The sequence below is a fragment of the Quercus lobata genome, chromosome 6 (genome assembly GCF_001633185.2).
Source record: "Quercus lobata isolate SW786 chromosome 6, ValleyOak3.0 Primary Assembly, whole genome shotgun sequence".
Taxonomy (NCBI): Eukaryota; Viridiplantae; Streptophyta; class Magnoliopsida; order Fagales; family Fagaceae; genus Quercus; species Quercus lobata.
In genome coordinates this window covers 15,213,926-15,229,481 of record NC_044909.1, presented here as the reverse complement: position 1 = coordinate 15,229,481, position 15,556 = coordinate 15,213,926, and the positions used below count along the sequence as shown (strand labels likewise).

Genomic DNA, 15,556 nt, shown 5'->3' with positions numbered 1-15,556 from the left:
TCAAAATAGTAGAATAAGGGAATATGACCACTTCCCACATTGTGTATGAAGCATATATATTTTGGATAATTTGGGTATTGGGCATATACGCCCATGCCCAATCAGTTTGTTATAAAAATCCATTTTCCCACTTCCTAGACTTTAGAGTTGTTGCTCACAGCCCAGCAATCATTCAAAGTTTCATCAGTATTGACATTTAACAATGTGGAACCTCGCAAGGACTAGAATATCCTAGTTGAGGATCATTAAGGACTGAAGTATCCAATAATATTGCAAAATTCTGATAAGGTCTACGATGCTAACATGTAAAAGCAGTCAATTTCATTAATTTTAACACCTATAAGAACTACAGGAACTCATTCAATATAAAAGAATATTGAAACAAAATAACTATTCTAATTACAAAATGATTGGAGAAAAACAAAAACAAAAACAAAAAAACAACTAGAAAATGTTTCTCTTTAAGCTATATACAGTAAATTCTTTCGTGTGACTATAGATTGACAAAAACTCTATACAGTGCTCCTTATTATCAGCCCTGCACTGCTAGGGCTTGCAAGTGATCTATAAAAACTTGCAAGCTCAAATCGTCTGTGAAAATAATATCCGATCCATCTGTGTATGTTGAATTCTGAGTAACAGATGGATTCAACTTTGCAAGAAGAAACCTTGCCTGACTACTATGCTGATCACATTTTATAATCTTGGGCACCGGAACTCGATCAACTATGAGCTGCTCTGCATCAACCTCAGGAGCTTCTAATAGCTTTCTTAGATTCTCATGGTTTGGGTCCTTGTCATAACCAAGTTTCCTCCACTGAGCAATTTTGGACCCACAATGAATAACCACATGGAAATAAGAATCAAACAGCAAAATAACATCCGGAGAAATGGAGCGGACATCTAGGAGAACTGGAATTGGGGGCCCATCAAAGGAATATTGGAGAAGTGTAGGTTGGATCATGATAAGTGAACCCACCACCCCCTCACGGTTCAGCATCAGCCGGAAGAAGGAAGTTTCATCAGGAGAACTGTTGAATACATCGATAAACTGTGACCTCCTTAAGTAGTACATGAACTGTGGATAAAGTGAGAAGTTGGATGAAAGGCGGAAGGAAGAAGGATCTTCTTGGACATAGTCTCCAAACTTAGAAGCAAATCGGATCAGCGTGTCATCCAGCCATCTGATAACATCCCGAGCTTGACAATCCTCTGCTCGCTGAATAGCAAGTCTTGCCATCACTGAAGCTGCTGCTTCTTGATCGAACCCTGCAGCGATTTCTGGTGAGTTGTTTGCAACCCATCTTCTAGCAACAGTTGTCACTCTTTTTCGGATTCCCATGTTCCCATGTCGATATCGTGTAATGAACTGTATGGAGAATGCAGATCCAGGCTGGACCTTATGCTCTTCATTCACTTGGAAGAAAAAAGAAAAGCATGTTTTGCTAGTGAGTGTACCCAACTTCCACATATAGGTACCACCCTCCCCAATCTCATTGTTACTCACTAAATTGTTCTTTTTATGAAGGGAAACACAAGGTCCAAGGGCTCCACATATTTTTAAATCTTTTGTGGTCACTATCTCAATAGTTGCATCAAAGTACATCTTCAAGTTTCCCTCTTCATCACGACTAAAAATATGCCTCAAGCATTTTCTAAATTGACTTGACTCGAATGACTCCACTAGCATCATGAATCCACCTGATCTCTCAACAGGGTCTTTTAGCTCTGCAGCTCCAACTTGATCAAGAGAACAAGCAAACAAATCAAGAATAATAGATGCATCACATAATCTCGGTGATACTTGCTTGTAGAAGCTGCTAGATTTACTATAGTAAGGTGCATGACCATTAATAAGATCTCGGTGAGTTCTGATGGTGCTCCTAAAGTCTGAGTCCACGACAATTCCTGGGCCTAAAGTTGCTGGTCCAGATGTGAAGACCATGATCCGAGAGCCTGTATTCACTAAGCATCCTTCTAAAAGTCCAAGTGCAGCTAAAATTGCTGTTCCTGTGGACCTTAAAGGGCGATGTCCTGGCATGACCTGTGGTGAAGAATGGATCTCTTCTATTGCAGTGGTAATATTGAACTCACATTCAGATACTGGTAGCAAAAACCCCTGCTTTTGGATAACTGGCGTCTTTCCAAGATACTGTTGCTTTGTGCGAGTAAGACCCAGAAACCGTTGGGTCTGAGAGTTTGAGGAAAGGAAGAAACCTTTTAAAATTTAAGCAAATACAAGAGGAAGGAAATTCAAACAAATTTATGACACACACAGGAAGCAGACATGTTTGTTTGTATGCATGACATGGCCACACTCAAACCTACCTTCTTTATCACTTTATCTCTAGAAGAAGCAAAGCACAAGTACAATAAGAGAGAACAAAGGAGAAATGTAGAGGGATCAAGGCCTGTATAGCTTTTCAATCTTAAACCAGCCTAGAGACTATGGCATCGTGCATGTGAAAAGCTAGAAAACAGTTGGAAAAGGATGCCAAACAAGAAATGGCAAATTCTCCTAAGAAATCCGCCTTTTTTTTAACCACTTCATATATCGGATGTAGTATGCATCCTCCCTCTCACATATCTCACACTGTTGGGGCCTACATATTATGAGAGGGAGGATGCATATTTCTGAATTATGAGATAATTATTGTGTTTGATGAGGTGTGGTCCCCAAGCCCCAGCCAATAGTGTTATCATTTGGGGTTTTTCCTAAGAAATTAACTACACACACACACACACACAAACGTCTTCCTAACAAGCGCCACTCCAAGTGCAAAGTGCAAACATTATTTTTTGAGAGGCAAAGTGCAAACATTATGATGAGGCATAATAGTATGAATATGACTACTACTTGAACCATGCAATTGAAGCTTATAAGGACATTGTAGAACACAATCAAAACTACCATTTATAGTTTCATACACCAAATTCTCCTAAGAAATTAACCCTTTTTTTTAAACACCTAAGTTTTGGCTCCAAAGAGAGGGGAAATGGGAGATTTGAAATAATGACCCCCATTTCATGAAGAAGTTATCTAATTTATCGGATGCATGCATCCTCCTCACAGCATACAGGTCCTACAGTTGTGAGGTCCACACACCGTGAGAGAAAGGATGCATATATTGCAATTCATAAAGTGTTGTCCCCCAGCTGAGCTGATTCTGCTAATCCCTCCTAAGAAATTAACTCAAGATTCAAAAAAATGTCTTCCTAACAAGCACCACTCCAAGTGCAAACATTATGATTAGGAATAATATGACTACTAATTGTACCATGCAATTGAATCTTATTAGAACATATTAAAAGAAACACAACCAAAAGCACACCAAATTTCACTTCTTTTTTTTAACAATTGTTGAGGTGACAAGTTGTGATTGGTGTTCTATAAAAGCAATGTCTCAACATTGATGTGTGTGTAGCATTGTTGAACATTATTATAAGTACCTGCTCCGAAGAAACCTCGCGCTCTCCATGAAACAAGACAACCCTCGAACACTCCGAAAACCCAAGATCATGGACACGAACCATGGAATCAAAAGTAACCAGCCCCACAAGCGCGTTCTCCGGCAACTGCTCCACAACAAGCAACAGCTCATTCTTAAGCGCCCCGAGCTCCTCCTCCGCCGTACACGTGTCCACCACGAACACAAACGCCGGCCCCACTACTTTCCTCAAAGAATCCAAACCCGACAGCGACGAAATGGACGAAAACGACGACGCCATGGACATGGACGTCAGCGACATGGACGAAGACGGAGACGACATGCCGTTCAGCTTGGGATTGAAGAAGGAGTACTCGACGGTACTGTAGGTCGGGAAAAGCTCGGCGGGGAGATTGGTTTCTCCGATGCCGGAGTAAGAGCGCGGAAACGTGTTTTTCTTGTAGCAGAAGGGGCAGAACCAAATGCGAGAGGTGTAGTCGAGGCGAGCGTATGGGTTCAACACGGCGCCGCATTGAGAGCAGAGGAGAGGGTCGTAAGAGAGGATTGGGAGCTCTGTGGATTGCATCAATGGCGTGCACATCACGCTTAGAGGGACTAGGAGAGCTGTGGCTTCCGATTTCGATGCTGGCCATGAGTTCCATGACCAGCGGAGGCCTTCGATGGCCTCTAATTCGATGAAATCCATAGATGGGTTTGTGGAGGTAGAGGTGGAGAAGGAGGAATTAACCTAGTTTGATGAGTATCTGTAAAGGAAGAGAGAGAGAATCATTTTTTTTTTTTTTTTTGTTTGTTTGTTTGTTGGCGTGAAACAAAGGAAAAGAGAGAGTGAAGGTGGGGAAGAAGAAATGGAAAAGCAAGGGAGAAGGGGGTTGTTTGGTTCTCGGGAAACTTAGTGAAAAACACCTGATTGGAGAATGTTCCGAGTTATTAATGTTACATTTTATTCCAAATTGACCCCACTATAACTTTGGGGTATTTTAATTTTGCCCCTCTCAAGTTTAATCCCACTTCTTCCCTCTATGTCATCAATGAATTTATGGTAAGTAATGCAATTAAAATTTAAACACAATTTTTCTCCAAACCAATTTAGAAGAATCTCATTCAATCTATTATTATGTAGCAATTCATAAAACCATCTACTTGTATTATTTAAAAAAGTTGCATGACTTATTAAATAGATTATATAACTTAAAATACACATAGATGGTTTTATAAATCGTGACTTGGTTTGAAAAAATTTCCTTTAAACTAATTTATACATAAAATTTTTCTTTTAAATTGAGGGTAAATTAAACCAATCTCTCTTAATGTTTTACAAAATAACACTCCACTAAACTAGATATCTTAATGGTTCTCTCTACAATGGCCTTCACTTCACCCTTGGACCCTTTTTGTTGTTAGCTTTAACTGATGTGATTAGGCTAGTGACCTATATTGCTCTACATTTGGTTTCATTGTCATCTTATTCTCTAATTAGCTCACTTGGTCTACCCTTGTTATTTCTTCCAATTCAGTCTTCCATGCTCGTACAAAGCATATTGAAATTGATTATCACTTTGTATGAGAATGAGATCTTTGCAAAGATCTTAAAATTTGATTTGTCTCTGGTATATAACAATTGGTAGATATCTTCATTAAATCCTTGCCCTCTTTGTTGGGGATTTTACCAAATTAAGGAGTAATTATGAAAGAACAAATGAACACATCAAGTGAATAGAAATTAGTGATTGACTTGGAGGCACAATTGAATGTTATCCTTAGACAATATTGGTCCCCATGCGTAAGTTACTAAAGGGTTTTTACAAACTTGTCTCCAAAATACAATCAAGTTTATTAGATTCTACAAATAGCAATTGTGGAGAATACCCACAAGATTTTTTGTATTTCTTTGTAACTTACTATTTTAGGGAGATAGTCATATTTTCAAGTGAACATTAACCTCTATTTATACCCATAGGATTATAACCCTTCAAAAGGTACGTATGGAGAGTTAAAATGTTTCATAAAATCGTTTACAAGGCTTGAAACCTCTTCAACCTTTCTGTACAGTCACTAAAAAATTCAGTTTTTCGAATTTCGATCGGTTGAAAGGTCCTTTCGATTGATTGAATAGGAATCAAATAGCGATCAAACCATCCAGAAACTCCAAGATTATTTTCTTACTATTTTGATCGATCGAGCCAAAGTTTTGACCAATCGAAAATGCTGAATTTCGAATTTTCACTTAAAAAATTCCAGAACTTGAATTTTCACTTTAACAACTTTATAAAACAATATTCTCCAAATTCAAACATCATTGTTATAACTTATCCATGTATATACCTATATATACAACACTCTTTTCATTTTATTGATCTTTAAAACAAAATTCTGGGTCATTGTTTCCCTATTCGTTTGAGGTGAGAGGTTCACACAAAGGATTAACTCAAGGATTCATAAGCTAAAAGGAATGATTTGTGGCTTTGCATGTTTATCTAGTACATGCTGTTTCTAGCTTATTGCATTATTGATTTTTGGTGTCAAATGATATGTCATTTATGTCATCTTTATATTACATGGCAGGTAGTTTATTGTAACAACTAATTAGTGAAGTTATTTTTACTATTTAGTTATTTTAGTGAAGTTATTTTCTTCAGCTTTGCCATATGGGTATGATAGTGAAATGAGTTCTTTGAAAAAGAGAGTTTTGGTATTTATAACAAAGTCAAAGGCCATCTTTGTTAGTGAAATGGGTGCTAAGAGATTTCTAGAAACAAAGAATTTATATTCCCATTATCCAAAAATTGAAATTTGTAAATATTGTTATTTTGTTGGAAGTGGAGATAAATTGGGAGAGGTATCGGCTGAAATATAGTGCAATACAATTCCCAATTTTGGCATTTTATTATGCAGCCTTTAGCAGTAAAATTTGGCCCTTAATGTCATATCAATCCTCCCATGACATTTCATTGTTTCAGTATATCTTCTAAAACCAACCGACCTACTAAGACTATATATATGAAAACTTTGCTGTAAAGATAGATATAACTATTCAATAGCAAAAACCTTTTTTTCATCTTTCAGCAATATAAAAGAGTGGATGACCATTTGAAATATATTAGTTACATACCTTCAGAATCTCAGTTTTATTATGTGTTGCACAATTTTATGATAAAATTTATAAAATATACTAGCCTTTAAGCACATGCGTTGCGCATGCTCAAAGGCTAGCTCTTCTATATTTTTGAGTAAAGATTAATAATTTGCATCTATTATAAATATAAAATAAATTTTTTTTTAAAAAAAAAAACTAAATTTTAGGGAGTAAAGAGATGAACGTGAAGAGAAAAAAGTCTCAACTTTTAGGAGTAAAAATTGAAATTTGTATATATTGTTATTTTGTTGGAAGTGGAGATAAATTGGGAGAGGTATCGGCCGAAATATAGTGCAATACAATTCCCAAATTTGGCATTTTATTATGCGGCCTTTAGCAATAAAATTTGGCCCTTAATGCCATATCAATCCTCCAATGACATTTCATTGTTTCAGTAAATTTTCTAAAACCAACCAACCTAAGACTATATATATGAAAACTATGTTGTAAAGATAGATATAACCATTCAATAGAAAAAACCTTTTTTGCATCTTTCGACAATATAAAAGAGTGGATGACCACTTGAAATATATTAGTTACATACCTTTAGAATCTCAATTTTATTATGCGTTGCATGATTTTATGATAAAACTTATAGAATATGCTAGCCTTTGAGCACGCACAATGTGCATGCTCAGAGACTCTTCTATTTTTTTTTTTTTTTTTGGTAAAGATTAATACTTTGCATTTATTATTGTGGGGCCCAAATAATTTATGGGCCAGGCCCATTTACCCGTAGGGAGTCCAAAGGCCCAAGCCGAGGAGGGCTATGGCCCAAGTTTGATAATATGAAGCACAAGATGGCCTTGTGGTACAGCCGAGGACAGTTCAGTCCTCAGCAGACCCAAAGTCCCACCGGTAAGAGGGGCAAAAACGGTATAGAACTAAGCTAGAAAGAAAATCTAAAATATCCAGGGAAAGCTGCCCTTACTCCCATTCAATACTCTGCATCTGACAGAGCCGTATTCTTCAGCTTTTACAACCACCCCCAACGACTTTGGGTATGGGCTGATGGGACAAGTATCAATCTTGGAAAGGTTGACCCTATACGTGGACGAAAGACAGTGAACGCGGGTGAGGATAAAAGGAAAAAGGAGTAATCTAGAACAGGGACTAGGAAAAATGGCCAAAAACCAGAGTCTCCCAGCCCGCCTCCGAGAGAAAGACTCCTAAGGCGAAGACGACCTAACCATGTATGCATATCACGAAAAACCCACCACTTGGTGACCAAGGCCTAGCCTTTCAAACCCACGCTCTACAAATGATGTTGTTTGGGCCTTTTTACGTGCGAACCCAACACTGTTACGGTCCGTCACGAATCGTGTCCTTACAATTATAATTTAAAAAAAAAAGCTAAATTTTAGGGAATAAAAAGATGAGCATGGAGGGAAAAAATTCCCAAATTTTAGGAGTAAAAATTGAAATTTGTAAAAATTGTTATTTTGTTGGAAGTAGAGATAAATTGGGAGAGGTATCAGCCGAAATATAGTGCAATACAATTCCCAATTTTGGCATTTTATTATGCGGCCTTTGGCAGTAAAACTTAGCCCTTAATGCCATATCAATCCTCTAATGACATTTCATTGTTTCAGTACATTTTCTAAAACCAACCGACCTGCTAAGACCATAATATATATATGAAAACTTTGTTGTAATGATAGATATAATTATTCAATAGCAAAAACCTTTTTTTGCATCTTTCGGCAATATAAAAGAGTGGATGATCACTTGAAATATATTAGTTACGTACCTTTAGAATCTTAGTTTTATTATGTGTTGCACGATTTTATGATAAAACTTATAGAATATACTAGCCTCTAAGCACAAAGGAAATATTATTACTATTATTATTATTATTGTAGGGTCTCGATTTACAGTCCAAGCCTAATATGTATGAGATATTAGCCCAATAAGCCCAATGCAATAAATTTGTAGAGAGTGAATCGAAGAATTAGGCTCTAATGAATTAAACAACTGATAGTTTTGATTTGAATGACAGTCAAATACAAATAAGAGATTTTGTTCTTAATATCCTTTCAGTCCAAGGAGGTACCTCTTTTATACATTAATCACAAATGGATACAAAGATAATTTAGATTGCTGCAATCTTTTCTCTCTATTTTTCCCGATCCCCCCTCCATGAAGAGCCTTTCACATTATATATCCTCTTTTGGACCATTTTCATCCTACACTTATTGATCATCTAAGCCTTTACTTGAGTATTTGTTCTGTCAGACACCCTCTCTGGTTTTCTGTGAGTTGTGGTAGCCAAGGTAGCACTGTTCAAAAGTCTTCTTCACATAAATGTGGCCAGAAAAATAGTTGCAGTGCATTTAATGCGGTGGTGACAGCTTTCTCTTAGATATTTTTAGGTTTTCTTCCTTTTCGTATGTTCATGAGGCATGTCCCTATCATTGGATCTTCTTGGGAGATCACTCTAATTGCTGGAGTACGTATTTTGAACTATATTCATCATATCCAAGGAGGAGTTCCTCCTCGGACCACCTTTCAATCGTTCCCTACTTATAACACTTTAACTGGGAACATGTAACAACTATTTGCTTCTCCTCGAACCTATCAATGTCCTTGGACAAAGTCCAAGATCCAACATATGGTTTTGGGCCCTTTATCCCTACAATTATTATTATTATTATTATAGAGAAGAAAGAATGCACACCTGTGTTGTCAGGTAATTTAGGCATTCACATATTGGAGTAAGTGAATCACTCCAAAAAGGATATATAAGGTTATATATATTGGTAGAGTTCCATTTGATATAGAATTTATTTAAATCCTATTGAAATTAAGATCTATAATCAATGTGTTTGTTCTTATCCCATAAAAAGTAGAATAAAAAAAATGTCATATGAATAGAATGAAAAAAGAAAAAGAAAAAGAAGAAGGAGTTGATATGAACATAATGTAAAATATTGGGGAAAAAAAAAGAACATGAATGAGGAGGAAGGAAATATAAGATAGATTTTTATTTTTTATTTTTAAAGGATGTATAAGTTGGTAGAGTCTCATTTGATATAAAATATAAATCCTATGAGACAGTAAGGAAATATAGGATATAATTTTTTTTTTAAGGATGAATATGTTGGTGGAGTCCATTTGATATAAAATTTAAATCCAATTGAAATTAAAAATGGTATATATATTTGTAGAGTCTCATTTGATATAATTATAGAGTTTAAATCCTATTGAAATTATAATTTCTAATCAATGTTAACATAAAAAATGAAAAAAAAAAAAAGAAGAAGAAGAAAGAAAACGTGATCGATGGCTGTAAGGAAATATGATAGTTTTTTTTTTTTTTTTTTTTTTTAATGGAGTAATTATATGGTTTTTCAAGATTATCTAAAAATTTCCTGATTAGGTGATAATTTATATCTCCCTTAAGTATAGTGTGTATGATACCAAACAACTAAATTTAATTAAAAAAAAAAAGAAATTTAACGAATTTTCTGCCATTTGGTGTTGCCACTTGGCGTAACTGCAGTTTCTAAAGTCAAATTTTAATTTTTTTGTTAAATGGAGTTATTATACGGTTTGTTAGAATTATCTAAAAATTTCCTAATTAGGTGATAATTTAGGTCTCCCTTAAGTTTAGTGGTTGTATGGCACCAAACAACTAAATTTAATTAAAAAAAAAAAAAGAAATTTAATGAATTTTCTGCAATTTGATATTGTCACTTAACGCAACCACGGGTTCTAAACCAAACGTTTATTATATAGTATATATGATATGATATAATATGATTTCACATAATAAAAGATTTTATTATTATTATTATTATTGTTATTATTATTTATTTGTGAAAACATAATGAGAGGTTTTTTCTTTTTGAGAAAATTTTTTTTTTAGAGAGTTTCAACTTATGACGTCTACTTTTAATGATGACTCTATATTATTAGACCAAGAGACCAATCAATTTTTGGTGTAAATAAAAATTAAATCTCTAATTTCTTATTTAACCATTAAAAATTTTACCAGTTGAACTAATTAAAAAACTTAATAAAAGTTTAAATCCTTTCATTTGTCAAATTCTATGCAAAGATTCACTCATTCACCTAAGTCCCAACCACGAGGTAAATAATATGGTAAAAGTGCAACACTCATTGGGCCCATTTGGTATTAAAAGTCCTGCTACCTAGTTCTGGGTCTACGTCTACAAAGCCCAATCCATTAAACTCGACACCTAGTTTCCCCGACAACACACAGCCTCTCTTTTTCCTTGATTTGGTTTTGGTAGCTCAGTGGTTCATGTTCATTACTGGGGTTCAGTGAGAGGTCAAATTGCTGACTGCTGAGTTCGAAATTTATTCACACGAGTGAGTGAGTGGTGCAAATTGTTGGGGGTTCATTACAGGAGTGAGTGAGTGAGTGAGTGCTGGGCTGACGAGGTTCGGGTTCAGTTGTGTGGTGGTATGGTGTTGGTTTCACACGAGATTGCAAATCCCATCATTTTAATAATTTCAATACATTTACCAATTCCTTCACTCGGAGACTATATATTGTCTATTTCTCTAATCTCTCAACAATAATGTTTGGTATTTCCTACGGAGAGCTCTTCCTTTTGGTCGGTGCCACTGCTGCTCTCGTCGGTACTCTCTCTCTCTCTCTTTTGCATTTTGGATTCTAATGGGTTTACTTGAAATTTCTATATTTCTGAGTTATGGGGGTCCTTAGCTTTATGGAAATGTTGTTTGGAAGCAAAAAATTGAAATGGGTTTTTGATTATAGGCACAAAGGATCTCCCTGTTATTGCAAGAACTGCAGGGAGGTTAGCGGGTCGAGCAATCGGCTATGTTCAACTAGCTCGTGGCCAATTCGATAATGTTATGCACAAGTCTCAAGCTAGCCAGGTACTCAAATTCTTTTCACTTCTCCTTTTATTTATTTATTAGTCTTGAAAATATGGTGATTGGGGTTTGATGTGTTTTAAATTTAATTTTAGTCTTTCGATTAGAGGTTCTAGCTAGTTTGGTTATTGTACCGGTCTGAATGTCCTATGGAGATGGTGTTAAATTGTGGTTTATTTAGTGTGTTGCACAAGTTTAATGTTGAATAGGTGGACTTTTATTTTTGTTGAAGATGGTAACTTAAAGAGCATGCATTTTACAGAAAAGAAGAAAAGAGATGACAATAGTGAGCCTCTCCTAAGGAAGTTTATAGAGTTATCAAAAAGATAAACAATCAGTACCCCTTTTTTGAAGGTGATAGCGAAAATATATTCATGGTTAGGACGAATTGTAGGTTTGGTAATTTTATAGCAAAAAGATGTATGAAATATTTTCCAACTTAAGTTCGTTCTTTGCACTAAATTTTAGGTTCACAAAGAACTTCAAGAAACAATGGCACAACTAGAGGCTATTCGTTATGAAATTCGAAGTGTCTCTCTCATTAATCCTAGCCCTTTGACACGAAGAATGATGGACAATCCTGAGGGTCCTGCTCCTGAAAGAAATTCTGGTACTTTCAGCCTCCAACCGTTTAAGTTATTGATTGCATGTTTTACTTCCCTCTGTTAACATGTTATATGCATTTTTTGTTTGTCATCTTCATTATTTTCTTAAGCAGACAATTGTTCGTCTGAGAAGTTTGAAAAAGAGCAGAAGCCAACAAATAATGTGATGAAGGTTTTGGATCTTTTTCATATTGTTAATTTTATTTCTTAATTACTTTGAATGATCTTAATTTCTTTTTATGTTTGTTTTCTCAGGATTATAGTTTTAAAACTTCAGGTTCGGTTAATTTGCAAAGCCAAGCAACTGCTTATGCTAGATTGGCTGAATCTGAAGCCATAAGGACTGGTTCTTTGAAGAGTAATGCAGAGATAGAAAACCTTAATGATGAAGCTGGTCTCTTCACTATCCTCCCAGTTTCAGCTGAAAGCACTGGGATGCTACCAAATCGCAAGGGTAAATAGTCTACCTATTTATCACTTATTATTCTTATTCATCTCTCTCTTGTGCTTCAACTAAATTTTTGTGAACAAAAATTTATGTTGGTTCTGTCATTAGTTCTATGTCCCACTTCAAGCACAATAAAATGAGCAGTCTGGACTGGAAATTCTCTTGCCATGTTAAATAAAAAAAAAATAAGATTTTTCCTCAGTAATGTTTCTAGAAGCAAGATTCCAGTTATTTTGGTGGATTTCTTCAACCTATTGTACTGTGCCTTTGGATATCCTCAATCCCTGGTCATGTGCCACTTCTTATTGCAATTAACAATGGTTTAAAATTTGAGTTTCATAAAAGAAGAAATATGCAAAGATCATTCTGATATTTTTGCTTAGAAGCGTTACAATGGTGTAGTTGTGTATGTGTGTTTTCAAAGTAATTTGAAGGAGAGGAGTAATTGAATGCCTTATAAACAAAAGTACTAACTCCTAAGCTCGCCTCAACAGGACTACTCTAACTCTTAGGGTAGCTTAGACACTTATAAAGCTATCATCCAACTCTTTCCGTAGAGAAGTGGGGCAGTGCCCATGGGAGATCCATGGTACATTGCTGTAGTTACTAAGGGTAGTAAAGAGCTACAAGTATGCAACCTTCTTTTAGAATTTTATATTTGTTGCTGAAGGCTTAAGTTTGATAGTTGTAACAAAGAGCAATTAGAATTGTGATTGTAAGGCCTTCAATCTGATATGCATTTTCAAAGTGGTATCTGGTTTGATTTGGCAGGCACGAAATTCATAGAATGATTTATTGAGATAGATTAATTTTCTCATTATATAAAGAGTATACTTAGTTGTTAGACTCTCATTTTTTTTTTCTTTTATTTCTATATACTGACAATTGACTAATTACGTAAGAAATGCATTACATTATATGTTTATCTTGTATTTTTTTTTGCAATGAATTGAACTAATAACCTCAGTTAACTGGTTAGTGGGGGGGAATTTAGATTAGTGGCCTAAATGATTCCCCTTATGAATTTCGCTTTTCTTTTCTTTACATCATACAATGCCATATGTGAGAAAATTTTCCACCATTTTATTTCCTTGTTTGTGTTTAGTGATTCCCCTGTTAGGTAGTATTTTACAACATCCTCTGCAAACACGTTATCATTTCTACATTTGACAATTGCCACCCCTAATCAGAGGGGATTTTTGGTACTTCGAAAAAAAAAAGGTATGGTCATAGAACTCCTTATGCTCATGCTTTTGTTGCTATTAGTACTGTAGTGATGCAAATGTGACAAATTGAGGTGTATTTCAGTATGTGACTTACCTCCAAAATAATTATGACTTTTTCACTTGCTTTCCTTTGTGAGATGTCCTAAAATACATTCCCACTTAAAAAAGTGAATGGTCTTATTCAATTATTTATATCACCCTTACATTGTTTTTTTTTTTTTTTTTTTTTTTTTTTAAGATTTGTATTAAAAATTGTGCCACCTCTAATATAATGTAATAAATGACATTTTAGGAAGATTACTTTCATATTTTTATTTATAATTGTGTCTTTGCAAACCAATACATAAAATTGGGATGGAGGAAGCTTTTTAATTGCTTATTTTTTTAACTAAAAAAGAAAGTCATAGGAAAATTTATGAGTCATTTCCTGTGAACATTTTCACCTTTAGCATATTAGTGTCTGCATCTTTAACTATTTCTGTAAACATTTGTTCTGGCATTTGCATCAACTGCTTACACTTTTTTACGAAGATCATTGGGCATGCATTTTTTTTTCCTGAATAGAATTTGCAAGGAGTTTCTCATTTGCATGTCAAATATTTTATATTTATATTCAAACAATTACCCTGTGGATGTGGTGGCAGAAAGTGTGAAAGGATCAGACATTGTGTTGGAAGCAATAGTTGAAGCAGAAGTAGCACATAATGCCAAAGATTTCTTTTCACAGCCCCAGAATCAAATACAATGAGTAGACAGGTAATCCTAATTTTAGATCTACTGTCTGCACTGTTAATTTTTCTGAATCTTTAGTGAATCTTGTATATGTATATATTATTGGTAATACATAATGAAGATGTGTACTGATTGGAGATCCTTTCTATTTTAGTTTTGCTAGCTGCCGCTTGCTGTAATGGTAAAGTTGCTCTTACATTATATGAAACCGGTATACCACACCTTATGCAAGTCAGTTCCTTTGAATTCTTAATCTAAAACATGCTTGCCAGTTTTTTTTGGTACAATCTTTTGGTGGTAATGCAGCAAAGTTGCTTGGGGGCTTGACTATCAAGCTTTATTAATTGGAAATTTTATTCAAATGCTTAGATCTAATGAGAGCTCGGGCTCAAATGGCACTTCTCTCATAAGAATGACAGGGTGAGGTTATGGACTCAAGCCCGTTGTGTAACTAACCAATAAAAAAAATGCTTAGATTCAAGAATTGAAAATGTCAGAATGGACTAGTCTTAAAATTATTGTTCAAGATTGCTACTCTTATGTGGGATACTCACTGCTCATACACAGGCAAAAAGGCAGTTCGGCAAAAATAGATTGTTCAAGATTGTCAGAGCAAGCGTTTAACTAGAATTAACTGATTAAATTGATTTAGTAGCTACTCTTTGCAGGTGCTTATCCAAAAAAATTTAATTAAAGGATGCAAAAAATTGTTTGTTTTTTTGTACGTATGTATATAAACAAATTTGGTACGTGGTATGGGCGCATACAACTTAGATGAGTTCTTGGTATTAAACTGTGGTGGTCGTGCAGGGATCGACGTGTTCATCCAAAATTAAAGGACGGCATGGCTTTTCCAAAAAAAATTTTGACTAAAAAAAGCATTTTTTTTTTAAATAAAAAATTTTACTTCCTAAAAATAACCATTAATACAAGTTTGGCTAATTGGTGCTTTTAACTGAAAAAAAAAAGGGTTGGTTAAATTAGTAATCCTGAATTTGTTCCCGCAAGCATGTTTGTGTTTGGCCTCCATAGGTTTGAACAAGTTGCTTGTTGCAAATTTTAAGTTCATGACATATAATTTGGCTTTCAACGTAATG

At 35.0% G+C, this 15,556-nt stretch overlaps 2 protein-coding genes across 5 annotated transcripts; one reads left to right on the top strand and one right to left on the bottom strand.

Moving 5' to 3' along the window:
- Positions 1-299: 299 nt before the first annotated feature.
- On the bottom strand, positions 300-4,351 carry LOC115995161 (protein transport protein SEC23). The gene is made up of 2 exons (XM_031119617.1): positions 3,451-4,351; positions 300-2,191 (listed from the first exon to the last, which is right to left on the bottom strand). Exons 1-2 carry the CDS (start codon positions 4,132-4,134, stop codon positions 533-535), a joined length of 2,343 nt encoding a protein of 780 aa, XP_030975477.1. The 5' UTR covers positions 4,135-4,351; the 3' UTR covers positions 300-532.
- A 6,431-nt stretch (positions 4,352-10,782) lies between these two features.
- LOC115950812 lies at positions 10,783-14,985 on the top strand. 4 transcript variants are annotated; one of them, XM_031068067.1, is made up of 7 exons: positions 10,783-11,190; positions 11,330-11,451; positions 11,917-12,058; positions 12,167-12,216; positions 12,309-12,507; positions 14,372-14,483; positions 14,614-14,985. In XM_031068067.1, the coding sequence occupies exons 1-6, from the start codon at positions 11,130-11,132 to the stop codon at positions 14,473-14,475; spliced, it is 678 nt and encodes a 225-aa protein (XP_030923927.1). In that variant the 5' UTR covers positions 10,783-11,129; the 3' UTR covers positions 14,476-14,483; positions 14,614-14,985. The 4 variants fall into 4 exon arrangements, with proteins under 4 accessions (XP_030923927.1, XP_030923926.1, XP_030923924.1 ...); XM_031068066.1 differs by having other exon boundaries at positions 12,164-12,216; XM_031068064.1 differs by having other exon boundaries at positions 12,164-12,225.
- The last annotated feature ends 571 nt before the right edge of the window (positions 14,986-15,556 follow it).

Excerpts from the sequence above, each read along its gene's own strand:
- LOC115995161 (XM_031119617.1), bottom strand. The coding sequence starts at position 4,134 with ATGGATTTCATCGAATTAGAGGCCATCGAAGGCCTCCGCTGGTCATGG. Across the intron at positions 2,192-3,450 it reads GCGAGGTTTCTTCGGAGCAG|ACCCAACGGTTTCTGGGTCT; the intron begins GTACTTATAATA and ends TCAAACTCTCAG.
- LOC115950812 (XM_031068064.1), top strand. The coding sequence starts at position 11,130 with ATGTTTGGTATTTCCTACGGAGAGCTCTTCCTTTTGGTCGGTGCCACT. Across the intron at positions 11,452-11,916 it reads ACAAGTCTCAAGCTAGCCAG|GTTCACAAAGAACTTCAAGA; the intron begins GTACTCAAATTC and ends ACTAAATTTTAG. Across the intron at positions 12,508-14,371 it reads GATGCTACCAAATCGCAAGG|AAAGTGTGAAAGGATCAGAC; the intron begins GTAAATAGTCTA and ends ATGTGGTGGCAG.